The 27967-nt window shown below is 42.1% G+C and overlaps 1 protein-coding gene across 2 annotated transcripts; it reads right to left on the bottom strand.

Moving 5' to 3' along the window:
• Positions 1-172: 172 nt before the first annotated feature.
• plod1a (procollagen-lysine, 2-oxoglutarate 5-dioxygenase 1a) lies at positions 173-26948 on the bottom strand. Of its 2 annotated transcripts, none has more exons than XM_042097226.1 (19): positions 26646-26948; positions 25495-25586; positions 23833-23966; positions 23131-23294; positions 19042-19154; positions 18652-18715; positions 16445-16542; positions 15931-16032; positions 15034-15165; positions 13588-13709; positions 12873-12977; positions 11458-11583; positions 10546-10687; positions 7569-7682; positions 6548-6613; positions 5826-5930; positions 4559-4705; positions 3286-3411; positions 173-1037 (listed from the first exon to the last, which is right to left on the bottom strand). In XM_042097226.1, the coding sequence occupies exons 1-19, from the start codon at positions 26743-26745 to the stop codon at positions 882-884; spliced, it is 2208 nt and encodes a 735-aa protein (XP_041953160.1). In that variant the 5' UTR covers positions 26746-26948; the 3' UTR covers positions 173-881. The 2 variants fall into 2 exon arrangements, with proteins under 2 accessions (XP_041953160.1, XP_041953161.1); XM_042097227.1 differs by lacking the exon at positions 3286-3411 and adding an exon at positions 3777-3902 and having other exon boundaries at positions 26646-26942.
• Positions 26949-27967: the final 1019 nt, after the last annotated feature.

Raw genomic sequence — 27967 nt, forward strand, 5'->3', positions numbered from 1 at the left:
GTCAATATTGGGCTAGTGGGCCTGACCTGCTACAGCTCCAGATACTAGATAGAAAAGTGTTCTATAATGGAGTATACATTGTGAAGGGTATCTACTATCAGCAATGTGGTGTACTATAATGTGTTAAACCATACATTCTACATACATAGGTACACACACACACACACATGGGTTTTGTTAACTTATTTATTTAATCAAGGCTGTGCCAGTATGCCTTTAAAAATAACAAAAACGTTGTCCTATATCACAGAAATAGGAAGAATATTTTCTACATGTCGTAAAGTATACAGACTGGCTCTGCTTGTTTGTTACTTTTTTATTATTTTTTATTATAAATCAAAACAAAAATGGTGATGCAACTGGTTTGGATGGTCAATGCACATGTGTAAAACCAATTCAAGATGTGCATCAAATCCCGTTCTTCAAATATTGCACATTCCAAATATCTCAGTTATGTCTTTGGAATAATTTCCCTTAACAGAGTCAAATACACATGCTAATAAATAGGTGTGGCGTTACAAAACTTTATTAGAATACACCAATTTGCTTCAATTCAACTGTAGTAGTGTGTAGCAGTGTCCAATATGCCTGAGTTCACAGATTCAGTTGCCAAAGGGATTTAATCAATCCTCTCTGTATAAAACTTTGTTCATTGTATACAAATTTACAAAAAAACTCACACACATTCAGGTTTTCTAGCGTAAGGCACCATCTCTAAAGTACATCACTTTCAGCGTTCGGAAATGATCTTTTAAAGCACTCATACTAGACTCCCCTGAAAATTTGACAACAAACAAAAACGCCCCACTGGAGTGTACAGAGGATAAAACAGTACCAGAGGAGCAGAAGCCACCGGCGCGGTATGGGGGCAGTGGAGGTGCTCAGGGGTCAACGAAAGACACGGCGATGTAGCGGACGCCTCCCGTGGTGGGAAGCCCCTCGTGGTAGTGAGTGAGCCGGCCGGGGTGCATGAGGGCCCAGCCTTTGCGCGGTGCCTGGATGGAGCAGTTATACCTCAGGAACCGGCATCCTCCCCCCTGAGCGGGGAGCGGGGGAGGAGTGGAGTGGGGGATAAAGGAGAGGGGAGGGGAGGAAAGAGAAGGGGTGACAGGAGGAAGAGGAGGAAGAAAGAAAAAGGTGTAAAGAAGATAGAAGGGATAAAGAGGAGACGGGAAGGGGGGAGAGAACAGATGAGAGGGAAGAGAAGAAGGGATAGAGGTAGAGAGGAGTGAAAAGAAGAGGAGAGAAGATGAGAGGGTAGAAGTGGGGAGGGGGTAAAGAGAAAGGAAAGCATAAGAAGGAAGGGAAAGTGAGGGGGGGGGGGGGGGGGATGAGAGAAGTTAAAGGAGAACCCAACATGGCGCCACTCTCAAAGACAAGGACAACAGTTTGTACAGTGCAAAAACATTGTAATATTTACTAATTAGCTTTGGTAAACCAATAGACTGAATAAAACTGCTTTAACATACAACACTTGTTGTGTGCACTGTGTGCCTACTGCCTAAAACAAGTAAGACAACAGTTAAAAGAATTAATGAATTTAATCAACATTTTCAAAATTGAATTTCTGAACAACAGTAAAACGAAAGTTAATTATTATTGTGTACCAATTTGTAATTCAGGTACAGTATACACATTTCTGCATTTCATACAATATTGAGAATGAGCTGATACAATATGAAGTGTGTAAATTATGCATGAAAATAAACCAAACTATGGAAACAAACAACATATTTACAACATAGCATGCACTTTTAACTCTAAATCATGCTTAGCAGGAGGAAATACACCAATAACACTTAATTGATTTGAAACAAATTCAACTAGCAGGAGTTATTGATGAGTCTACATGCTGAAGAGTCATCACTAATATGGTCCTACAGAGCAGTGCATGGGATTCAATGACACTACATGCTAAAGAATCATCATTGATAGCACCCTATGGAGAAGTGCGTGCGATTCTTTATCATGCCATGCTATCTTCAGCAAGACTGCACAGCACACATCCACAGGTTACTGCAACGTTGAAAGGGAAGAACTAGAACATACAGTATTACCGCTGGCTCAAACAAACTGACAGCCAGGGCCCCTGACAAATGGTCTTTCCTTTCTGATAAGACATGTCTTGTCTTTCTGTGGGTGCAGTGACAGACCTTCACTGCCATCCTCAGATTGGCGGATGGCATTCAGAGAATGTAAGGGAGGTGAGGGGATCCCTCCATAGGCCTGTCCTGACACTTCTGCCCCCCCATCCCCATCCCATAGTGCTGGGTTCTTCTGCCCGGCCTTAAGAGCTGGGGCAACATGCCCCAACAGGCTGTGGTTTCCTGCTCTGAGCATAGAGTCTTGCAGGAATCCCACCCCCTTCACTCAAGGTGATTTAGTGAGCCTTGCGCTATCGATCTGGCAGCAGTGGACGTGACTCCAGCCTCAAAGCACTGCACCAAAGCTTCCTATACCTCATCAGCTAAGTGTTCTCTCCTGAAAGTCTCTACAACAATTCCACATTGAAATATAAAAATAATGATCTTCATAATCTTTGTTCTAACTCATCAGGGGATAGTTTGGGAGTCTTTGAATATGGTATTCTTCATAGATCAGAGTAAAATCATGGTAAAACTGATATGGCTGACTCAAATTAACCCATTCAAGCCTCATTGTTTTGACTGAGTTAAGTAATGTGTAGTGTAGTGTTAAGTTTATTACAAGTTTATTACACAAGAACACACGTTGACATAGCCTAACTTAGTCAAAGCAATGTACTTTTATAATGTGCTATTTACGTATATTCTTAAAGACCCCATTCCACCCACAATATTTGTTCTAACTCATCAGGGAACATCCAGGTAAGTTTACCATATGGTATTTCCCATAGACTATAGTGAATATACAGTATATACAGTACCCTCCAGAATTATTGGCACCTCTGCTAAAGTTGACTAAAAAGAGGAATATAAAATCATCTTTTGGAAATTGATCGTAATGTCTTACTTATGACCCCTGTATTTTAAGGAAGAACATTTATTTATTTATGATACTTTACTCATTCACAAAGAAAATTGGTGTCCTTAAAGGTTGGATATTTCCTCATTTTTTTACTTAAGGCATTAGAATCAATTTCCAAAGGATGATTTTATATTCCTCTTTTTAGTCAACTTTAGCAGAGGTGCCAATAATTCTGGAGGGTACTGTATATTATACATATCTTCTGATTGACCACCTTCCATCCGGAGGTCCATGATGCAGTGGTGTCAGTGGAGACCAGCCAGTGCCATGGCCACTCACCTGGTAGTCAGTGCCCACTTGGTTGAGTGCAATGTTTATAGTGAATGTGGAGGCGTCGTGGTGCGGCCTGAGTGAGGGCTGCTCGTCGGGCTTATACCTAACTACAAACGCCAGATCAAACTGAGCCTGCAAAGACACAGGAGACAACACAGAGAGAGAGAGAGAGAGAGAGAGAGAGAGAGAGAGAAAGAGAGAGAGAGAGAGAGAGAGGCCCACGGGTCATGCAGCGTTCTGAGGAGGGACAAACAAACAAACAAACAAAACAAACAAGCGCCATCCCCGGCCCGCTCATGGAGCTTTCCGTGCGAGTAAAAAAAAGGAGGAGGAGAAAAAGAGAGAGAGAGACAAAGAAAGAGAGAGGGATGGAGTTGAGGAGGGGGGGATACCACCTGCAGCCTCAAGAGCCCTGTGCAAAGGATTGTGGGATAACTCTGCGGCAGCCCTGCCTGCTAAAGCTGCTGCACGTGAGCCGTCTGAGTGAGTCTGTTTACCTGGTAGTCAATGTCTTTGCTGTTGAGAGCTATGTTAATAGTAAAAGTAGAGGCGTCGTGATGTGGCTCGAGCTTAGGCTGCTCGTCTGGTTTGTATCGCACTACAAAGTTGAGGTACGAGGTGCACTGACGAGAGAAGAGATTCAGGTCAGTGATATAACAGTGCATATAAACGTCATGATGGGATCGAGCCACCGTAACTTACAATGATAATGATAATTATAATGATAACACTCATAATATAAAACAATACTTTCAATTGTAACTACCCCTAAATGTACAGGTTGGGATATTTTAAACAATGCACATGAAATCGATAATGATTAAAATCCATTCATGATAATGAAGTTTGTGCTATTTCAGGATTTGAGTTATTATATCCAGCCCAAACTGCTTAACATTACAATACAACACAAGCATTTTCCTGCTGTCACTTCAGAAACACATTAGTAATGATGGGCAAATATATGTAATATATTTCGCATTAGTCGTCTTATCAGTCGTATAACAAGTCATATAAAATACATAAGTTAACATACATATCTAAATTATACTAACAGGCTGTATCTAGATTAGAAAAGGTGGTTCACTTTTATCACAATACATTTCATGTTCCAAAGTTTAGAAGTAACTACTGTCTAACTTTCATGTTTTTTGACAAATGTCTATTTGTACTACTCAATTCAGTACATATACATAATCAACTCATTTAAATCTCTCTACCTTCTCTTGATGTACAACAGAAGAGACAGTGATGCCAGTATCTGTAAAAGTCATCTTACCCTTGTGTAGTAGCCTGGGTACATCTTCTCTGTGATGGGCGCTATGAAGTCCAGCAGGAATTTATGCCACTCTTTCTCATAGCCCACCTGGTTCATATGGATGTCTATGGTGGGCACGTTCTCGTAACCCCCTTGGATACGGGTGTCCTGTTGAGTCAAGACACACACACTGTCACTACAAATACCTACAGATTACTCCAGTATCTTATCAAACTACCCCCATGAGCAACATTATTCATACGATTCCAAATAACGCTAATCATATGATTCCAAATCAAATCAAAGCATTCCAAGCAAACAGTGAATAGATAACCTTTACTAGAATTCCCAAGTATTCTTAAGCAATATGGCACAAGTGAGAGTGGGGTTGGTGAAGGATATACCCACGGCTGTAGGCACGAGGCCGGAGGACGTGCCACAGGTAACCACGAGTGTCATACTGCTTTTATACAACAATTCCACTTACAACTAGTCAAGTTTAAGGGTGCGGTCAGCAGGGTTGTGCATGGCGTCGCGTTAGTTCGTGTTTATATTTAAATTTCTTAGCAGATGCTTTTGCCCAAAACAACATACATTCTATTTTAATCAAGGACCAAACAAAACACACCAGAGATGTAGCTCACCCCTCCCTTCAGTATTCCCAGAGAAACTCCACAAAGTGTTTTGTTTGTCAAGCTGCCCCCAATTTGTTTGTTTTGGGTTTTTGGAGCCTGGGCTGCCTACAGAGACCGGATTTTTTTTACATGTACGCATGGGATGGGCAACTAGCGGATCGTTCGCTGAATGTGACCGACAATGTTAGGGGCTTGAAATTGTGTACGATCACTGACTGCAGATTTAAAAACATCAAATTGTGTTTTCTATCACTCATTGTTTGTGCACAACAATTTGTCAACTCACTTGTCCTCCCGTTACATGCTAATCTGAACATTCAATTTATTTGATTTTCTCAATTTTCTCATTCTCATTCAACAACGCACAATGTGGAGTGATTACTAGCTGTAAAGAGATAGGGGAGAGTGGGGATGTCTTGGGATAGTTTGACTGGACCTAACTGTTACATGATATGGACCCTTTCAAGAGAGTTCCATTATCAGCATCATAGTTGGCCCCACAAGACTTCCTTTTTAACATTCCATATGTTATCTTAATGCAGAGGAAGTAGATTGGGGCCCAAATAGAACGTTCAAGCATTGTTTTTGTTTTTATTATTGAAAGGGTCTATACAATAAACATTTGTTGTGGGTGAAAGAGCAGAGTGAGATACCTTGTTGCCGCCACCAGACCACTGCCCAAAGTGCTCCATTTCTTGCACGATGTGATCGCACCCCACCTCTGAAAAGATGGGAAACCAGTACACATCCGGGCAGGGCTGAAGGGAAATATACAAAGTCACTCATTCATACAACTACAGTCCACAGCTGTATAACTTCTCATCTTTACAAGTAAAAAGATAACAACCCACAGAGCCTCCTTGCCCAGCTCTCTACACATTGCAATATTTTACAGTTCTCCTGGTTGGTCATATTCAGAAGAGGAAATGAGAAACTAGAAACTGTTGTTCATAGCGGTACTGTGGGTAAGGATATGAGAAGTTACTATTTCACACTATTTCAAGATACCAGCTGAACAAAAAAAGTAATTGCACTGCTGAAAACCAGTGTAGCGTTTTCAAAATAAATCATAATTCTTGTTGTTTCTTGTCTCTACCATACAAAAACAGCTGTACCATTCATGTCCCTGCTTATGAGTGCAGATCAGTGTATGTCAACAGTCTTCATTATTTCACTATTTTCATGAGCTACAACAAAGATAGTCAGGTCCTGAACTAATGATCAAACTGAAACATTTTGGTGTCATTACTGTGTACTGTTTGGTCTACCCGAGTGGCTCTTTTTACAAGCACAAGTCGTGTTTTATTCTATAAATAAAATGGTCAAAAACCTTGATGCAACTTTAAGAGTAATGTAGGTGGAGAGAAATACTCACAGTTTCTATTAATTTGTCCTTCATTATGCGGGTGTAGTTTTGATGAATGTAGCGCTCTTGCCAGTCCTGTGGATGGTGAACAGTGGGTTACTCATAAAGGCAAAACACGAAATAATGCATTCTGGGATAGAGCTCAAAATCTAAAGGCTGAGCTACACTAGGCGCGTAACTGAAGCGTTCCGTTCGCATTGCGTCTGCTGCAACAATTATCTTCCACTATAATCAATGGAAGTAGCTACACCAGACGTGATAGCGGCGCGTACGTTCGAAAAAAAATAGACCGTTCATCTAAAATGGATTTTATGGATTCTTACCACTCTTTAAAATGGATTTTACGCGTCGTGAACGGAACGCTTCAGTTACGCGCCTCGTTTAGCTTCCGCGTACGAACTAATGCAATTAGGAAATCCCAAAGAACCTCTGTCTCAATGATTAATCTTTTTACTAAATCTATGATTTTTTTTCTTGTCATCCTCCTTGTGTGATAGACAGTGAAGCTTGCCTATCAGGAGTGCTGAGCTTCACAAGCACTAGGCATGCTCACCAATCAGAAGTGGGCCAACATTGGAATATTGAACTGAAGCTTGACTTTCAAAAATTATATTGCAAATCAAATCACACTGGCAGTAACGAAAAAATCACAATTACCGTAGATATTTTCCCCAAATTGTGCAGCCCTAACCCAGACTAAGAAAGCAAAAGAGGGAATTCAGTTTCCACTCTTATGGAGGACATGATGAGCACACTGCATCTCTCACGGATCTCTCAATGCACACCCACAACTACAGGCTGTGTTTAAGTTAGTTCATCTAAAAATAAGAACCAAATTTATAATGAGTTAGAATGTGCTACCTCTGCGGAGACATACATAGCAGACTGGATGACAGAGCTTTCACTGTGTTTTAGGGGGGATTTCAGCATGTTCTGCCAAAGTGGCATTCAGCTCATCATGTTTTCCTCTCTTTTTTCCCTGCCCGGACTAAGTCATGTCTGTGACATTTCCCAGCAGCTGGGTTCTCACCACAGGGTTCTCGAAGATCTGCCAGAGGTCGTTGTGCAAATGGTTTGTCTGGTAGTTTTCCGTCGACAGAACTCGTCCGTAGGTGTGCAGGTTTGTGACATACATGAACACTCCCTGTGGGTGATAGAGGGGAGATGTGAACGAATGATGAATGGATGTATGGAAAACATACATCCTCTTTTCGTCTCATATTAGTATAAGAAAAGCAAAAGGAAAGGAGTCAGGGAAGTTAATATTTTCGGTGAAAGTTCAGGGGACTCATCAGATAAGCCTCAAAGTACTCAAAGAAAAAAGCAAAGGAACTGCACTCCAGAGAAATATAAAACCTTTATTTACCACTGACCGTATGTCTATGTGTTTCAACTACAAGTTTTTATTTAAGTGTATAAGTATCTTCATCAACCAGACCACGCCTGTAAAGTACAATACCAACAGTCAAGGCACAGACATAACAAATCACCTCAATACGTAAACACTACACCTACTAATCAAATGTCTGTGTTGTTTATAAGACAAGGGCGCTGAGTGCATATTACAGCCGACAACTTACAAGCCAGACTTCGCCTGAGGCTTTGTGTTTGTATGAAAGTCTCGGAGCAAAAACAAAACGCATTTGGATCGGGGTGTCTGAGGCAGTGCTGGATTAAAGCACACATTTGCAGTCTGTCAGATCCATTAGTGGGGTGTAAACAAGTTACTAAACTAAACTAAACTGTCTTATCCATTGTATGCATCTGTGATAGGTCTGTGTAAGAATTCTATATTTGGCGGAGAGCAGGAAGTTACAGTACATGGCATAATGGCATAGGCTGACAGTACCCATCATCCCATATACTTCATCATGCCATACATACTTCATCATCCCATACATACCTCATCATCCCATACATACTTCATCATCCCATACATACTTCATACAGTACCCATCATCCCATACATACTTCATACAGTACCCATCATCCCATACATACTTCATCATCCCATACATACTTTATCATCCCATACATACTTCATCATCCCATACATACTTCATACAGTACCCATCATCCCATACATACTTCATCATCCCATACATACTTTATACAGTACCCATCATCCCATACATACTTCATCATCCCATACATACTTTATACAGTACCCATCATCCCATACATACTTCATCATCCCATACATTCATCATCCCATACATACTTCATCATCCCATACATACTTCATCATCCCATACATTCATCATCCCATACATACTTCATCATCCCATACATACTTTATACAGTACCCATCATCCCGTACATACTTCATCATCCCATACATACTTCATCATCCCATACATACTTCATCATCCCATACATAATTCATACAGTACCCATCATCCCATACATACTTCATACAGAACCCATCATTCCATACATACTTCATCATCCCATACATACTTCAAACAGTACCCACTTTCTCTCAGGCATCTTAATTACCATCATCAGATTTACTTGAATACCTAATTAACCGGTCAGAGTGAGCAAGAAGAGACAGATGCGAAGGTTGGCAGGAAAGGACCCAAGCCAAGCACAAGACTGTCTTTGAGGCAGAAGTGCAGGCAAACACGCTTTATTGTGACTAATCAAACGTACAAACTGACAAGACTCTGACACGACAAGAGAGGCGATCTGACAAAAGACAGAGGAACAGAGGGGTGTAGAAGTACACAGACCAGTTAACAGAAAGACAGAGGACTGGACGAGATCAACAAGACAATAACGGGGATCAGAAAGAGAGCAGAAATCGATGGAAACTAACAAGGCAGGAAGTGCAGACCAAATAAGGGGAAGAGCGGAGACACAGTCACATGACAGCAGACAGGTAAACACAGAGCACATGAGGAACAGCAACAAGCACATAAACACAGAACAATACACACAATTGACAGACTGAGAAAGTCAATTTGTCCCCAGGGCCATTGAACTGTTCAATGCCTCACTTAAGGGAAGAGGAGAGATAGACTTCTCTGCATAGTCTGTCTGCCTCTTCACCCCCTCCATGTTTGGTACTGTCTGTCTACTAGCCACTTTTACCACTGTCTTTATGCCTCACTGTTTGCGTGCTATATTAGCACATTAGCACATATGCATAACCCCGCCCCCCCCCCCCCCCCCCCCCATGCCACAGCCGAACTGTGGCCACACTTATACATTTTCTTAAATAGTTAAATATATAGATATATATATATTTAAAGTCTATATATATATAGATAGTCTATATATATATATATAGACTTTACTTTATTTCTGCATTGTTGAAATTGCACAGAGCACCTTAGAGCACCTTACCATACCTTACTATGCACAGAGAATCACAGGCTCAGTCCCTGCCTCAGTCATTGCAAGCGCCTCTGATTGATTAATCACCACTATGTGGATGCTGTTTTTAGAATTGATTTAGATTAAGTGTTAGTTAGTATAATTTGTATTTTTGTATTTTGTATTTTAGTATATTTTTATATATTGTATTTAAGTGTTAGTTAGTATCATTTGTATTTTAGTATATTTAGCATATTCTTTATCTTCTACTGTCCTTATTGCTTAGTTGTGTTTTTATATTATATACTTTAATTACTCTTTCTGCTGTTAAAGAATGTGTTTGTGTTGTCTGTATGCTGCTGAGACCTTGAATTTCCCCTGGGGATCAATAAAGTATCTATCTATCTATCTATCTATCTATCTATGGCCAGCAGGGTGGCACGAAGGCAGTCAGTCCAGGCAGGATCCTGACAACAGAGAGCAAGGAAGAAGGGAAGGAAGGAGGGAAGGAAGGAGGGAAGGAAGGAGGGAAGGAGGGAAGGAGGGAAGGAAGGAGGGAAGGAAGGAGGGAAGGAGGGAAGGAGGGAGGGAAGGAGGGAAGGAAAGAGGGAAGGAAGTAACGGAAGAGAAGTGCATGACGGAGGAGACAGAAAAGGTGATGGTGGAGGAGGAGGGCTGCGTCTCACCTGGTCTCGTGCGTGGCGGCAGAACGCCATGTCGGGGTCCAGGGTTTCAGAGCGGAAGAGGTCCTCAGCTTTCAGCTCGTCCCTCAGAACGCTGGCCTTCACCAGGAACACGTGCGACACATACGGAACATTCCAGATCCCACTGAGGGGGAATGAGCATGTGTTAAGCAAGCAGTGTGTAATGTGCTTATGTATCACTCCTTTTTTGGGGCTTTTCTGCCTTTATTTGGACAGGACAGTGGAGAGTGACAGGAAGCAAGTGAGAGAGAGAGATTGGTTGGGATCGGGAAATGACTGCAGGTCGGATTCGAACCTGGGTCCCCGTGGGCACTCAGACCCGTATATGGTACGGGCGCTGTAGCCTGCTGAGCCACAGCGCCCCCTCCTGCATCACTCTTATAATGGGGGGGGGGGGGGGGGGGGGGCTCTTCATCATGGAATTAGTTTTACATGTACATGTATGCTTTGTTTAATCAAAAAACATTCAACCTTTTTTAGGTGCTAAAAACATTTGAAACATTTAAATACAGCAACAATCTTTGATGAAACCACACATGTGTCCTAAATGTTTACAAACAGCTAATAAAAAGTCTCTAGCAACAGGTGCTGTAGTGACACATCTGGTGTTGAAACAGCTGGGTTTCAGTGTTTAAGATGGACAAACTTCTGGTAAGAGCAGTAAGGTATGAGCTACACCAGGCGCGTAACTGAAGCGTTCCGTTCACGACGCGTAAAATCCATTTTAAAGAGTGGTCTATTTTTTTCGAACGTAAGCGCCGCTATCACATCTGGTGTAGCTACTTCCATTGATTCTAGTGGAAGCTAATTGTTGCAGCAGACGCAACGCGAACGGAACACTTCAGTTACGCACGCATGTCGCTCATACCTAAGTCATAAACTCCCCACACTTACATTCGGCGTGCCTGCACAATGTCCACGTAGTCCTCGGATCTGGCGTAGTACCCGTCGGCACTCAGGGCCCCCCAGAAGTTGGTCCAGAGTTTCCCAGGCTTGGTCATCATGGGAGCGATCAGGGGCCTGAGAGGAACACAACAGGAACAGGGTCAGGTCACAGTGGACAGGAACGTCTCTGAGGGACTTGTCTTTTATCAGTCCCATTTGGCTCTCTCTAGCAAAAAGTCCTGTCTTACTGGATAGGAGTCCAATATGGCAGCCAGCCACCAACCATGTCACTGAGGTACTTTAAAACAAGGTCAGATTAGCAGCAATGTTAAATATATTTCATATTAATTAGACCATGTTTCTATGATGATTTGATTGTTAACTCCGACGTCACATTTAGTTTCTGGGCCCAACAGCTCTTTTGTCCAAAAAAGCTTACCAGCCAGCCAGCCAGCCTGTTTTCACAACCTGTAAACTTTGTTACCGTCATCTCCGGTTTAGTGAAGGAAAAATAAATCGGCTGACTTTAACAGAGTAATTAGTGTAGCTATGCAGCCAGATGATATAATCATAATTATAATCATAATTAGGGGGCAGCCGTGGCCTACTGGTTAGCGCTTCAGACTTGTAACCGGAGGGTTGCCGGGTTTGAACCCCGACCAGTAGGCACGGCTGAAGTGCCCTTGAGCAAGGCACCTAACCCCTCACTGCTCCCCGAGCGCCGCTGTTGTTGCAGGCAGTTCACTGCGCCGGGATTAGTGTGTGCTTCACCTCACTGTGTGTTGAGTGTATTTCACTAATTCACGGATTGGGATAAATGCAGAGACCAAATTTCCCTCACGGGATCAAAAGAGTATATATACTTATACTTAATCAAGGGTACTGTCCAGGCCTAGGACTTTATTAGGTTGAGGCAGCGAGTGAGTATTAGAATGACAATTTTCTTGTAGACTACTCTGAATAGTGCAAAAAAATCTTTCTTTTACTGTGTATAGAAAAATACGAGCTGCTCTGGGCCCAGCTGATGTGCCGATGTTACTATCTATAAATAAACAAGATTATTTCTTAAGAGATCAAATTGATAACACACTGACAAACGGAGACAGTACGGAGAGTCTCTGGCATTGACCATGCGTGCTTGGAATGCCTGATAAAGCCTGCATTACATTATAGCAGGTAGGAGCCTGACTCTTTGTTTCAGATGAAGCGGATACCCCCTTATCTCCAAATGGGTACTCAGTACAATGACAATTGGCAAAAAGGAGAATTCCTACACTTTGCTACTCTAATGGCATCACATGCACTACAGTTTCAATGGTTCAGCCATACAACCCCTATCTCTTTCTCTAGCACACACACACACCCTCATACACACAGGTCTGATGGGCGGGGGTGATGTGATGGCATGATGTGGTCAGACTCACTTGTTGAGCTCGATAAGGGTCCTGAGAGTGCCCTCGTTCTTTAGGACCACCTCAATGTCCACACTGAAGAAGTATTCACAGTCAATGTCCTCTCGGCACTCCGCACTGCAACACAGGAAGAACACACATCAGGAAGCAGATATCAGTCATATAAATTAAGCACATCAGTTTGGTTCAGTTTAATTCAGTTCAGTTCAGTTTAGTTCAGTTCAGTTCAGTTCAGTTCAATTTAATTTAATTTAATTTAATTTAATTTAATTTAATTTAATTTAAAGACAAAGACTTGAGATGTACCACACACTATGACATGACTCAACTCAGAGTTCAACTGAGTTCAACTCGGTTCAGTTCAGTTAAGTTCAATTTAATTCAATGACACCTAATTCGAAATGCATGCCTGACATCACACTATATTACACTATAAAAATTAAACTATTTGGTTCACTCAGTTCGCCTCAGTTTAGTTAAGTTCAATTCAGGTCAGTTTACTTCAATTCAATTTAATTTTATTCAATTCAATGACTTTCGTACATCTGCATGCATGCCAAAGCAGCGATTAAGAAATTGCTTTGGCACACAAACAAGAGAAAGCTGAAGCCTGCCGCAGGCACGCTAAGGTTGTCCAGACAGGTGAACACTGTTATTGTGAACTGTTTTAAAGATGTTTTAACTACCACTTATTACCAGCAGTGAGATGAGAGAGCACTGAACTTACAAGCCCATGTTACGGGCCTCTGTGACATGCACACCCTCCTCAGGGCCAATCAGCTTCACTGCCTGGTATTCCGTTCCATGCTCCTTCACAAAGCTGACCACCTGGTTCTCATGATGACTCTCCTGTCACAGGTCAAATTAAACACAACTGGTTATCATGATGAGTCTCCTGTCACAGGTCAAATTAAACACAACTGGTTCTCATGATGACTCTCCTGTCACAGGTCAAATTAAACACAACTGGTTATCATGATGAGTCTCCTGTCACAGGTCAAATTAAACACAACTGGTTATCATGATGAGTCTCCTGTCACAGGTCAAGTTAAACACAACTGGTTATCATGACGAGTCTCCTGTCACAGGTAAACACAACTGGTTCTTCAGTGACCATTGACATTAAACACAGTGGTCAGTGCATATTCCTACTTGCAGTGACCAAGGTTTTCAAGGTTTTGATCATAGACTATACAGTATATACAGTCTATGGTTCTGATGAACTACTTTCACTGCTCACAAATACTGCACTTATATCTGAATATGAGCAACCAGTACATTTTCTTTCTTTTTTTTTCAAAGTCAAAGTCAGCTTTATTGTCTTCACGTATACTAGACATGCACACGTATCAATTTCTTCACGTATACTAGACATGCAGAGGAATTGAAATTGTGTTTCTCTCTATCCCACGGTGAAGAAGAAACAAACGCAACAGTTAAGACAAAAAGTGTAACAGATAATGACATTTTTAACACTAAACTATAAATGACAACAATATCACAACACAAAATCACAAGGCAAAAACACAAGAATGTAACAGTTAGCTAAGAAATTGTACATGATATGTTGTGATAGAGCAGAAATATGTGCAAAAGTCCAGAGTCCAGAGTTTTGTGCAAAAATATGCTATATAGACCCTTTCAACAATAAAAACAAAAACAATGCTTGAACATTCTATTTGGGCCCCAATCTACTTCCTCTGCATTAAGATAACATATGGAATGTTAAAACGGAAGCCTTGTGGGGCCAACTATGATGCTGATAATGGAACTCTCTTGAAAGGGTCTATACAAAACAAGTCACTGGGTGTGAATACAATGATATTTCTCATTCCTACATATTTTGTAACATCTGTTGCTGATTCACAAGAATTTTGTTTTTTTAAAAATGTAATTCTAACAAATAATAACACAGTTAAGCCCTCAAGCTAAACCAGTCGTGGCTATATCCTTAACAATCCTACTCGCACTCATGCCTTATTGATTCAGTATGGGCTGCTGGATGTAACCCTATTCACAACGCGATTGCTTACATAGATCATTTATTATCTCAGAAAAAACTGTATGAACTTCCAATTTCAATTCAATCTGTGTTTGCCCACAACAAAAGGCAATTGGCCTGAACCTAACTTGATTCTAATGCCAACTGTGACAATGAGGAAGAGGAGGAGACCTGGTTGAAGATGAAGAGTCGGAGTCTGTTCTTGGGGTACTTGAGCTTCAGCAGGCGCTCAAAGAAGACAGAGACGAAGGGCGTGGGTTGCTGGATGAAGATGCCCACCACCACCAGCGGATACTCCGTCTCCTGAGGAGGCAGGGCAGAGCGGACAGGGGCAGTTAGGGGCAGAGGGGGACAGGGGGAGAGGAGGAGGCATCAGTTAGGACTCAAGGCTCATTCAAAGAAACAAACATACTGCCAGAAATCCACAAGGGCGTTGTGTACTCGGAAACAAGTCAGATCAGGCCTAAGTCTACCTCAGAGCCAGACAGGAACATTTTGGAAAGTCGCCTGGTAACAGCCAGCTTTTACAAATACACATGTATTACATCCCATACGGAATATTGGATGAGACAAACCCACCAAGTAGGGTCTAAGTTATTGCATTCCTGCTTATTATGAAGTGTGTAGACTTTTTGGCAAGCACTACAATGGCACAATGGCTCTTTCTGAGGAGGGCATTTGTAAAATAGCTGGTTTAAAACACAAGTGTAGTCAGCCAGTAAAATGCTGTAAATGAGAAACCTCCCTCCCGACACCTAGATGTGCTATTAGCAACAGACGCTAGCACCCATGGGTTTCAGCCCTGTTTGCCCTGCTCTCAGTCTGAGGTGCAGCAAGTTTGCGGATTTGAGCCCATGGCCAGTTTGACCTTGCAGTCAACAGAGCCCAGGTTACACATACAGTACTGGTATATGGGACATCACATATTAGCTTCATCTGAGCTAAACCACTCACTGAGTCCAAGCATCAGGAGGCCAGCGTGGATGTTTACACTGACTGCTAAGTGTGTACTGTAAACTGCTGTGAGCATTTGTTTATGCGGCCCAGCTGTGTGTTGGGGCCTCTTACCTTCAGGCCTGTGAGCGGGCGCAAGTCCTCACTGCACACGGTGCAGCCCGTCTCAAACGTCCACAGGTTGGGGATGTAGTTGCCCAGGTAGTTAATCTGGAGCTGCAGAGAACCAAATGCAGACACGGCGGTTTATGACTGTAAAACTGCTGAGAATTTATAACAATTGCAAATTTGTATTGTTATTACTGTAAATAGTGTTTCTGTTGTTGTTTTTCTTGTTCAAGATAAGCCGACAAACATCAGACAAGACATAATCAATCAAGCAATCAAGCTCCGTCTGAGCAGGTCAAGGCCCTAGGTCAAAGCACTGAGCGTTTTGAATAAAACAATATGCTTCACGAATACATCTGGCAGCCGATTCAACTCTTATCTGATAACCTATGTAACCCTCTTCACAGTCACTAGACAAAGTCCGGAAAACTTAACAGCCAATCATCTGTTAGAGGCATTTGGGGGCTTTCAGTCATTCATAATAAGGTTGGAGGTTAAGGGTGAAAGGTCATGCATGTACCTTGGTGGGTCCGTTGCCATGGATCATAACGGGCAGGGTGTCATAGAGCACATTTCTGGCCCTGACTTGTCCATCCTCAAACTTCAGCACAACTTCATCTGCAAATGCGCGCACACACGCACACACACACACACACACACACACACACACACACAGACACACAAAGCCAAAGGTATACATAAATGAAGAGTGACAGACACATTGCAATGAAGAGTGACACACACACACACACACACACACACACACACACACACACACACACACACACACACACACACACACACAGGTATGAGCGGGAGTGGGAGAAAAGGGCTTTTGTCTCCTCCTGATATGCTCTTGTTTGTACATGTCTTCACAGCTGAACAATCCATCATCGAACTGCTAAACCTCTATTTAAATAAAAGAGGATCCCCTTTTCACAAGCATTACATTGACGCTTTACTTTAGTGGACTCACATATAATATAATTCAACACACAATTCAGCCCTGGCCTGCACACAATAAAGCAAACTCACAGAGTCCACTAAAACCCTAAACTTCCTGTCCACATGTCCCTCCGGACCATCAGCGGCAGGACGCATTCCTCTCCCAGCTCCGGAGGATACTGTTGGTTAGGAGCAGGCTACCCGCGGCCCTCTCTCCCTGACAGCAGCACAATACTGCCCAGTGTTCCTTCAACTCCTGAGACTCCTGCGTCTGAGCGGAGGGGAGAGGAGGAGAGAGAGGAGCGACAGAGCAGAGGAGAGAGGGAGGAGAGAGGAGAAAGGAGGAGGCGGGAGGACAGGAGAGGAGAAGGGAGGAGACAACAGGAGAGGAGAAAGGAGGAGAGGACAGGATACAAGAGGAGGAGGAGGACAGCAGAAGAGAAAGAGGGAGAGCGGAGGAGAAAGAAGGAGAGAGAGGGGAGGAGTGGGGGAGGAGAGGAGAGGGAGGGGAGGACAGGAGTGGGGGAGGAGAGGAGAGGGAGGGGAGGACAGGAGTGGGGGAGGGAGGAGAGGAGAGGGAGGACAGGAGTGGGGGAGGAGAAAGAAGGAGAGGGAGGGGAGGACAGGAGTGGGGGAGGAGAGGAGAGGAGAGGGAGGGGAGGACAGGAGTGGGGGAGGAGAGGAGAGGGAGGGGAGGACAGGAGTGGGGGAGGAGAGGAGAGGAGAGGGAGGGGAGGACAGGAGTGGGGGAGGGAGGAGAGGAGAGGGAGGGGAGGAGTGGGGGAGGGAGGAGAGGAGAGGGAGGACAGGAGTGGGGGAGGGAGGAAAGGAGAGGGAGGGGAGGACAGGAGTGGGGGAGGGAGGAGAGGAGAGGGAGGGGAGGACAGGAGTGGGGGAGGAGAGGAGAGGTGGCCTTGGAGGGCTATGTGTGCTCAGGCACATCTCACAGCACACACTCACATTCCAGTGTAAAACTGTGTGTGTGTGTGTTCAGTGTACAACGGTGTGTGTGTGTGTGTGTGTGCATGCATGTATGTCCCACTCGCTGGTAGCAGACCTTCCCCCCACTCTCCCTGTGCCCCACAGACACACACACACACACAATTCTAAAATTTTCCTCTGTATTAAAGTATTTATCTATCTATCACACACACACACACACACACACACACACACACACACACACATACTTACACAAATACACCAATACAAACACTTGAACACAAACCACCCCTCCAAAACTCTGAAACTATGATCCAGCGTGTCCTATTAGCGCCTGGGTGCAAACGAAATCACTGGAATCCAGGTGAGACCGATAATAGTGGTTAGTACCGCATCAAAGACATCTGCCCACCCCACGATGCCCCATTATAAAAGAGGTTTACACAAAAGAGGCCGCCACATTTCATTTCCCTCTGAACCCCACACCCCAGTCATCATAAAAGCACAGACTCCCCTGAGGGCAAGCTGTGCTCGCTGAGCTGATCTGGCAGGAGGAAGTCTTAACTGAGCCGGCAGCTCTCTACAGAGGCGTCTCAGAGAGTCGTCAGTCGCTTTATGACAGAAAAAAACAAAAAAAACTTGTGTCAGCAAGTTCAGCCGCCTTTGAGATTTCATGAGCGAAATGGTTTTATTTATGCCTCTTTTGTGACTTTTCCTTGTTGGCAGGACTGTTCCCTCTTTGTTTTTTAAGACAGTCTGTCTTTTGCGTCATCTTGAAAACTATTCCAAATATACATTCCTCAAAGACATAAATGATATATGCCAACATATAAAACTTACCCAGTGCACCGTTGAGATTTTGAAACAGTCTGCATTTGTTGTCCAGAGTTATATTTATGGATTTCTGTAAAACAAGAGAGCCAGCAGTGAACTGAAGAAAATACTGACCAGCTCCAAACAAATAACAAACACCAGGCCCTCCATCATACCATGTAATACCGACAGGGTCAAATATACTCTTACATTTTAAACACCATTAAAGATGAGCCAAACAACCTATAAATAAATGTAAAGATACAATCCGTGATTCTAATCCAAGACACTTTTTCATTGGAGCGAATTAATTGCTCATAACAGTCCTTTAACAGTCAACATCCTTTCGTCAGAATAGCAGACTAAGCCTTAAAGAGAAGAAATATATGAGTAAAAGTGAACCATCATGGATCATACCCTTTTCTCTGGGTTGATGTAAATCCTGGTAAAGAAGAGCTGATCGCTCTCATTGTCCTTCCCAGTCCAGCTGGCCACCAGCTCTTTTAGGTTAGAAGCATAGCCAATGACACCTGCATATGTCGGAGCAAAACGGAACCATAGTTTAAAACACACAGGAGGCATACAGGAAGGGATGTTATTGACTGTGGCACAGGGATGAGGTGTGTGTGTGGGGGGGGGGGGGGGGGGGGGGCTTCCTCTCTCTGCTTCTTCCTGTCTGTTTTTGCACTCTGCTGAATAACTTATCGTCCCACTGGAGTGATCTCTATCGAGTGGACCAAACGCTGCCAGATGAAACAATGCCAGAATCTGCCAGCAGTTCCTTCTATTCTTATACCATGTCTTTAACACAAAGTAGCACACACTGAGGGTTGGGAGATCTACTTAATGCAAAGCACTCACATTTGTTTGACACCAAGTTATATAACTATCTCTGAAAAATAAAATAGACTTTAATTTAACTGCTGTTTAACCATGTGCTAATGAGCTCCACACCCACTAAGCTCCACACCCTGCGGCCAGTATAAAGTTCTCTCTGGCTAAGCTTAGCCTATATAAATGCTGTCATTTTGTGGGCAGTCGTGGCCTACTGGTTAGCACTTCGGACCTGTAACCGGAGGGTTGCCGGTTCGAACCCCGACCAGTAGGCACGGCTGAAGTGCCCTTGAGCAAGGCAACTAACCCCTCACTGCTCCCCGAGCGCTGCTGTTGATGCAGGCTGTTCACTGCGCCGGGATTAGTGTGTGCTTCACCTCACTGTGTGTTTCACTAATTCATGGATTGGGATAAATGCAGAGACCAAATTTCCCTCACAGGATCAAAAGAGTATATATACTTATACTCATTTTCTGTCATTGCTGAAGATTTTAGCCAAACCTTCAACCACTAGCAATTCTAGCTATTATGGCCCATACTAAGACGGCTAGTCCATGCAAATTATATTAACAAGGTCTACTCTGACATCTGAAAACTGTCAGACATTAGTTATGGAGTATGCTCATCCAGTAGTTATATTATATGATTAGTGATTGGCCATACTGCTGAAATTGAGTTGGCATTATTGGCTTAATTAAGTTTCATGTTTTACAATGGGAGTATTAAAAGTATAAGTATAAGTATATATACTCTTTTGATCCCGTGAATTAGTGAAACACACTCAGCGAAGTGAAGTACACACTAATCCCGGCGCAGTGAACTGCCTGCATCAACAGCGGCGCTCGGGGAGCAGTGAGGGGTTAGGTGCCTTGCTCAAGGGCACTTCAGCCTGGTCGGGGCTGGTCGGGGTTCGAACCGGCAACCCTCCGGTTACAAGCCCGAAGCGCTAACCAGTGGGCCACGGCAACCCACTGACTGGTTTCATTAGGCATGTGCTAGCTGATTGTAGTGTATAAGTAGTGTGCTATTCTGTATTGGTTTAATTTTAAGTATGTAAGTTAATGTCGGATTAATAAGAAATATTGTTTTAATCAGAGATACTATGCAAAGTTATCCATCGTATTAAGTGAGCTAATCCATTTATGCTAGCATTAAACTAAGTGTGCCTCTACATTATGTTCCCTTGCTGTTTACCGTGGCAGGTGTGACTCATCTGAGATGACTACTCCCTCTTTAAAGGGTATCTATTTTCTCCTGCCACCATTTGCCTGAGAAAAATCCTGGTGAGCGAAACTTTGCCCTACTAAGAAAAGAGAAAATAAAGATTATATTCTGGAGCCGATCATAGCTGTAGAATATTGTCCATATTGTTTGGTATAATGCCTGAATTTCCCCTTGGGGATCAATAAAGTATCTATCTATCTATCTATCTATCTATCTAATGTGTTCTGTATCTATCTACCTGCACAGTGGTGTACAGTATATGTCGGGTGGCCCAAAAAAACTTTTTTCTCTTTTCTCCCAATTTGAACCCTGCATTATGGTCTACCACCAGTTTAAGTTATCACATAAAAAATTGGCTAAATTAAATGATATTTAGAGGTTGCACAAGACAAAAGAAAAATCACCTATATCACTTGATTAGCGTATTATTTAAATATATTTGCTGAAATATCAATCTTTACGTTGTTTATTCTTTAAACTTCAAAACATTAACATGGGAGATACATAAAAGACATATAAGCATAAACTGCAACTTATTTGGTACATATTATAGGGAACTTTACATTATTATACAAAATACAATATTACACTAATGTATTTTTACAAGTCTGTTTAATTTGCTAATTCAGATGGAAAATTGGCAAGATCTTTGACAATTGTGCTATTGTTTGAGTCAGGAATTGTTTTCTTCTTCTGATTTGGCTAATATAGTATTAAAGTCCTGTATATTGATGCCCCTTTCTGCAGTGTCATGTGGTGATTCTTCATTTCTTGGCTTTCCATGGCTTTTTGTTCTTCCAGTGTATTTCCTCAGCAGTCATATACTTTTGACTGAGGTAACAAGTTCATCTTTGCTTAGGCAGCGGTTAGCATATGGTACACTATTCTGCCTTTTGCTGCCTTGATACAGCTGTTGTTTAAATCATTCAATGGCAATAGTGTCTCAAGAGAATATTACTTATTAATGAAATATATTACCCTGGAAATTCCAGAATTCTTGCAAAAGCCCAATTGAATTGTCTCTACGAGACACTCTGGCAATGAGTTAATGATGCACGTTACTTTTACCCCTTGCATCGCGAGGAACCAATCACATCGGTGTATCTGATATAGGCGGGCCATGAGGCGAGCTAAACAGATGACGACAGCGCTGCAACGAATCAGTCAGTAAACATTGGTCGTAGTGTTATCCAATTACGTGCAGTGAGATTTTCAAATGCATGCTTGGTGCCGCCCCTTGAGTTGGGCCATTTTCATTATTCGTGGCCAGACCCTTAATCTTTCTAGAGCAGCAGGGTCTGGATTTTCCAGGCTAGAAATATATGGGATTATTTGTAGAAAATAAGTGAACTTTTCATGAATATATACCAGATTACAGAGACAAGCAATGTAATAATCTGACACTACTTTGCCATTGAACATTGTTTAAGTGAAAATTCTCAAAACTTCAAGGGGCTTGTGCAACCTCTAAATCATCTTCAATTTAGCTGAAATTAACCCTATTCCTTTTGTCTTTATGGTCCATGTTTGCAAGGTTCAAATCATGGAATTTATCACTTAATTTCTTTTGCTTATTTTTATGGGCCACCTATGTGCATTCTGCATGTATCATTATGTATTCTGCACAAGGTCTTGGACTTTCCTGGAGAATAGTCTTGAAGACTTCCTGTAAATAGTGACAGTAACCTACAAAAAGCCTTTGCGCCCAGTGATGCTTTGGAAACTGGGGACACTGAAGATGGGCTATACCCAACATGTTTGTATCTCAGTGCCTGTTCATCTAAGCCCTTATATACCGTTTCATCTTATTTACACATTGTTTTAACACCAGCCTCTAAGTGCACTTTCCTTTTCCCACCTACCCACTAGAGCCTTACAAAGTACAGACCTTCTTGCTTTTTTGAGCACTAAACTAATTATTACTAGCAGTGGTTTAACATCCATACTGATTTTAGGGGGTGTTCAATTTGTGTAGCTGTATTGTATGCTAGTCCATGGTGTTGATGTTAGGAATGCGCTAATCTATTTTGGTGGATTAGTTTAGTGTTAAAGCAACACCAAAGAACTTTCCCTCTGTCGCACGCACGCTATTTGTTTATCCAGCGCCGGCTTTACAAATAACAATGTCCACAGACAAGGTAGAATATGTTGCATGATTTATGGAAGTACGATGTATTGCGACATCAAACGCAAGTCAAATTTGTAGTTTCTTATGTCTCATTCCATCAAACTACAGATCCGCTACCCGATCTGGCAAACTTACATAGTGCGGTTATAGCCGATAGAGGGCTGCGAAGCGAATGCAGAAGTGCCGTTCACCCTGTTACAAGTTGATGAACCACTAAAACGATTTTGGAAACATTATTTTAAGGTACAAAAAACTCTATGGTGTTGCTTTAACATGGTTGCATACAGGTGACTTTAGGGTGTGTTGCGTTTGTGACATGCCTCCTGAGCCCAGGAACCTGTTGCCCTCTCTGGGGTAGGGGTGCTTGTCCTCCAGGTGTCGGTCGGGCCAGATCAGAGTCTCTGAGGAGAAGACCACCTTATGCTTAGCTTGCTGGAACTTCTTCAGCAGCTCCTTCGGCCCAGAGGCAAACACCACGTCATAGCTGGTCAGAACAAGAAAGGCCAGAAGGACATTAAAAGACGGACATCACAGTTTTGCAGAAGCCTACAGGGAAGGATTCGAGGCTTTTTATTCCTTGGAAAGTCGCCTCCTAGTTGAGACTTCTGTGGAAGTCTAAAATCATAAAATGTGGGTGGCAAGCGGTCCAAGACAAAACGTACTACATGAAGGAATGAAAATCCTCCAAACAGACACACAACCCTACAACGGCATCGTCTGGTTTTAATCTAAAAAGAGATGGAGGAGAGCTAAATAAAACTGAATGGACTTGAAGCTAAGCAGCTAATGCCAGAGCACATCTGTGTGAGTGAATGTGTATGTGTGAGTGTGTCTTTCTATTGTCTGTGTTGAAGCAGCTATCTCTACAACATCTGCATGTGTGTTTTAGTGTGTGTGTGTTGTCTTTGCCTGTGTCTTTGTGTGTGTGTGTGTGTGTGTGTGTGTGTGTGTGTGTGTGTGTGTGTCATGAGCATAGCCGAGCCGGGGCATCGATCACAGTGTGTGTTCTAGCAGCCATTTACCTGTCAGTAAAGAGGATGACCTTGTCCTCCTCCGTCACCTCCTCCAGGGCAGCTTTGAGGAGGCGCACCTTCTGACCTCCTCCTGGGACGGTCTTGTAGCCTCCACCATTCCATTTCTCCCCTTTACCTAGCACCTTCAACACAAAGCATAAACGCTATGTCTCATGCCACGTGTGCCAGCCAGGACTTGGCATGTAATGAATTACAAATTACACATGTTTATTAGTGAGTTTGTACTACATTCATTATTATATTGTATTGCATTATTTATTTCAATGTATTATTATGACATGTTATTGTTATTACATGTATTATTATGACATGTTATTGTTATTACATGTTATTGCTATTACATGTTATTGTTATGACATGTTATTATTATGACATGTATTATTATGACATGTTATTGTTATTACATGTATTGTTATGACATGTTATTGTTATGACATGTAATAGTAGTCAAACTAGGCCAGCAATAGTAGTAGAACTGCACAATTTGGCGAAAATATGTAAGTGTGATTTTTTTGTGATTTGCGATATAATTTTTGAATGTCAATTCATTGATTCAGTTCTATATTCTAAATGTCTCTTTAAAGTGTGCCACCCCTGACTGATGAGTGTGCCCAGTGCACGAGAAGTACAGCACCCCCGACCGACTTTCAAGGAGGATGACATGAATATAAAAGATAGATAGTCATAGATGTGACTATATTAACTGTGCACAATTATTTGTAGCTTTTGTGATTACATTTTTTGTGATTTGTAAATGCGTTGGTTCATATTGCGATTGCAATTATTGTGCAGCCCTAACTAACTAATAGTAACTCTCACTGTCTTTGTCACCCTTGACATTAACTGGTGCTTAGTGAGGGGTTCAAATGTCTTCACATGGTGAAAAATGTTTTGGAAAATACTTGGGATATAAAACTGAACTGCTGACAGAAATATTAGGACGAGAGAGAACATGCTGGAACTGATCCATTCGCCCATTACCAAACCTGTCTGTCAAACACAGTGCACGATGAGCTCAGTGATCTCAATTCAGTCAGTTACAGAGAGTGTGTTGAGGCAGGGAAATTCTCTATTCACACTCTCTCTCAGTGCTTCATGCCACTGCCAGTCTCCTGATAGCATCAGGCTAATCTGTGCTTTGCTTAGGCCAGATCTGGGTTAGATGACTTTGCTTGTTGCTGCCTCTGAGGGGAATTATAGTGCAAGCTAAGGATCGGCAATGATCTCATCTCACACACCTCCTACTTGCCTGAGGTGGGCATTGGGCAAACCGACTTCAGAAACTTAAAACCCGACCACATATTTGCTCCAACCATTCACTAAACCAGCTGATTCTATTTAACACAACTCTTCAGCTAGGTGGATCAGCTATATTATGTTATATTATACTATACTTATATATTAGTAAAATATCCTGTGTTAAGTGCCGTACACATGTAGAACCAATACATGGTAAGGCTTTAACCCTCTGAAGCCAGGGTCATCCACCTCTGCTTCATATTGTTTATCAACTATGGAGAAAAGAGAGGAGTTGCTGAATACATATTTCTATCCTAAGCCCGAATTTCGCTGTAAGGCTCACAGCTAAATTCAGGTCCCTACAGAGAGTCACTGTGGATAATGTAGGAATGAACAAGGTGTTCCTAGTACCTTGACAGTGTAATTGAAATGTCGAGCTGATCTCATGAAACGCCGAAAGCCATCTGTTTCTTCAGTAGCAACAGTCAAAACTATGAGATTGCCTGAAGGGTAGAATGATTAATGATTAATCAAATGTTTAATCAAAATAATTTAATTAACTGTTTATGACAAGATCTTATAACATACTTAACAATACATGTTTAGTAAATAAATTACCACAACTAGTTAACTAATTACACATGCTCATAGTAAACCATGTGGACACTTCTATAGTCTTACATGTAAAATTATAGGCTGCATTTAACACTGCATAGTGCATACATTCAAACACAGCATTTCCCCCTCAATAATCTTGGCTTAAATTGGAAAGAGGAAGTGCAAATCATCTTTGCGTTTTATTAGTAGTATACCATGTTATCGATTGCATGTAATGTTCTTTCACGGGATAACCACCTTGTAGTAAAGGACACCAAGGCAAGCATGTCTGTAAATTATGCCTTTCTCTTGACCATACCGGTACGGTCGCCTGGCTACACTGAGGAGGGAGACATGACTGTTCAATGCATGGCGACAAAGGAAATAACATTTATATATTTATATTTAATAACACATATTTAAGTGTGATGAATTAATGTAGGGTCGTTTTCTGAAAACTATATATTTTTTAATTTCCCAGGTGGGCTAACTCATGTAGGTTAAAGTAGACCACCAGAACAATATCTCACACCGTAAAATTGCTTCACACACTTTGTGAAAATTATAACCAATATTCCAAAGCACAACTTTACAGTGCGGGCTAAATGCTCTGAAACGGTGCCTCTAGAAAGTTCTGTTGAATGCGTTATTTTGTTAGTAGCCTAACTCTTCGGCCGCATCCGACTATCAACGCTACTTGAAAGGCATCACGCCGAATCCAGTCCACGTCAGCGGCTCGGAAAGCTCCAGAAATTAAGAATAGCCCGGTCAACTTTTCCATGGTTCTTCATAATGCTGAAACAATCCCTGAGTAATAACCTAGCCTAGAAGTGAAGCTTATCAATAGTATAGGCTACTAATTGATCGTGTTGCAACTAGCCCATGGCGACAGTAGCCTGCACAAATCCATGCACATTGTTTGATTAACAATACTAGCCTAGTCTACAGCAAGATTTTGCACTTACCTTCGGGAACTGAATCCTTTTTCTCGCAACATACTGTCGCAAACAGTAGGCATACTAACAACGAGGCCGTACATAAAAACATAAATACAACGGATTTCATATTGCCTAGTTGTCACTATCTAGAGCTATGCGGTTTTTGAGTGGAGGGATAATGGCCCTCACAAAACAGAGAAGTTAACAGAGTTGCTTTGAGAAAGACTGCTTATCCTCGGCTCCTGTAGCCCTTTCCCTATATCCCCACCCCCCGAGTACTCGTTTGAGGTCTGTGAAAAGTGCAAACAGCTTTCCTCATGAGACCATGCCCCTCGTTGTGTCGTGCATGAGAAATGGCACATCCCCAAATTTCACTTCGTAATTATTTATTTTAGCTTAATTGCGAAGTTCCACTCGTTCTTAAACGAGGGACACACCCCGAGTTTGGAGGTGTCCCCTGTGGTAGCCTTTTCCTTGTGTGAAAGCGATCAGCAATAACCTAGCCTATGTCAAACTCTAACAGAGAAAAAAAACACACACACACACGAAAATTGTTTAATATCAACACATCCTGATAGCTTGTTGTAGGAGCACACAGGCATCTGTTTCTCTCATTGAACACATGTGCGCAGCTGGATTCATGACGTAGTGAGCCTACGTGACTGCAGTCACATGCAATCCTGCAGGAATTTTGATGTTTGATTTGGGGAATTTCAGTCGCGTACTACATTTTGCACAAATTGCAACGTTTCAAAACAAATTTCATAAATACAATTACAAACGGGATATAGCTTAAATATGTTATAGAGACTGAACAAGACTGTAGGCCTATAGCCTAAACATAGACTGAACAAGGCTCGCATATAGGCATGTGCATTTGGTAAAAGGGGCCGATTGAACAAAACATATAGCCTAGGCTATGTTCTAATCCTGTGACTAAGTGGCCTAAAAAAGTAGCCTAAAACCTAAATTCTACATCTGAAGCAATTTCAATTTAATTTAGATTATAGCAATGTATTCCAGATTAAAAAAAAAAAAGCTTATAATAACATTTTGTCGTTGTCAGGCCTGGGACTACTTGTTTAAAAATAGACCTAGGCTTGAACACCTTGTGGAACAAAATGTATTCTGAATAGATGCTATTTACAATACAAAACAATTGTAGGCCTATAGCCTAAATTATAACCTACTGTAATCACTTTTTAAAACGTTCATAAACTCAAATAAAGCTATATATATATAGCCTACATACGAAGAGAAACTCGAGTTACTTCTGGAAGTGAGGTAGGCTATAACAATTTCATGTGTGTTGGTTACAGTGTAGCAATGACTGTAACCAGATCGTAAGG

The sequence above is a fragment of the Alosa sapidissima genome, chromosome 7, assembly GCF_018492685.1.
Source record: "Alosa sapidissima isolate fAloSap1 chromosome 7, fAloSap1.pri, whole genome shotgun sequence".
Taxonomy (NCBI): domain Eukaryota; kingdom Metazoa; phylum Chordata; class Actinopteri; order Clupeiformes; family Clupeidae; genus Alosa; species Alosa sapidissima.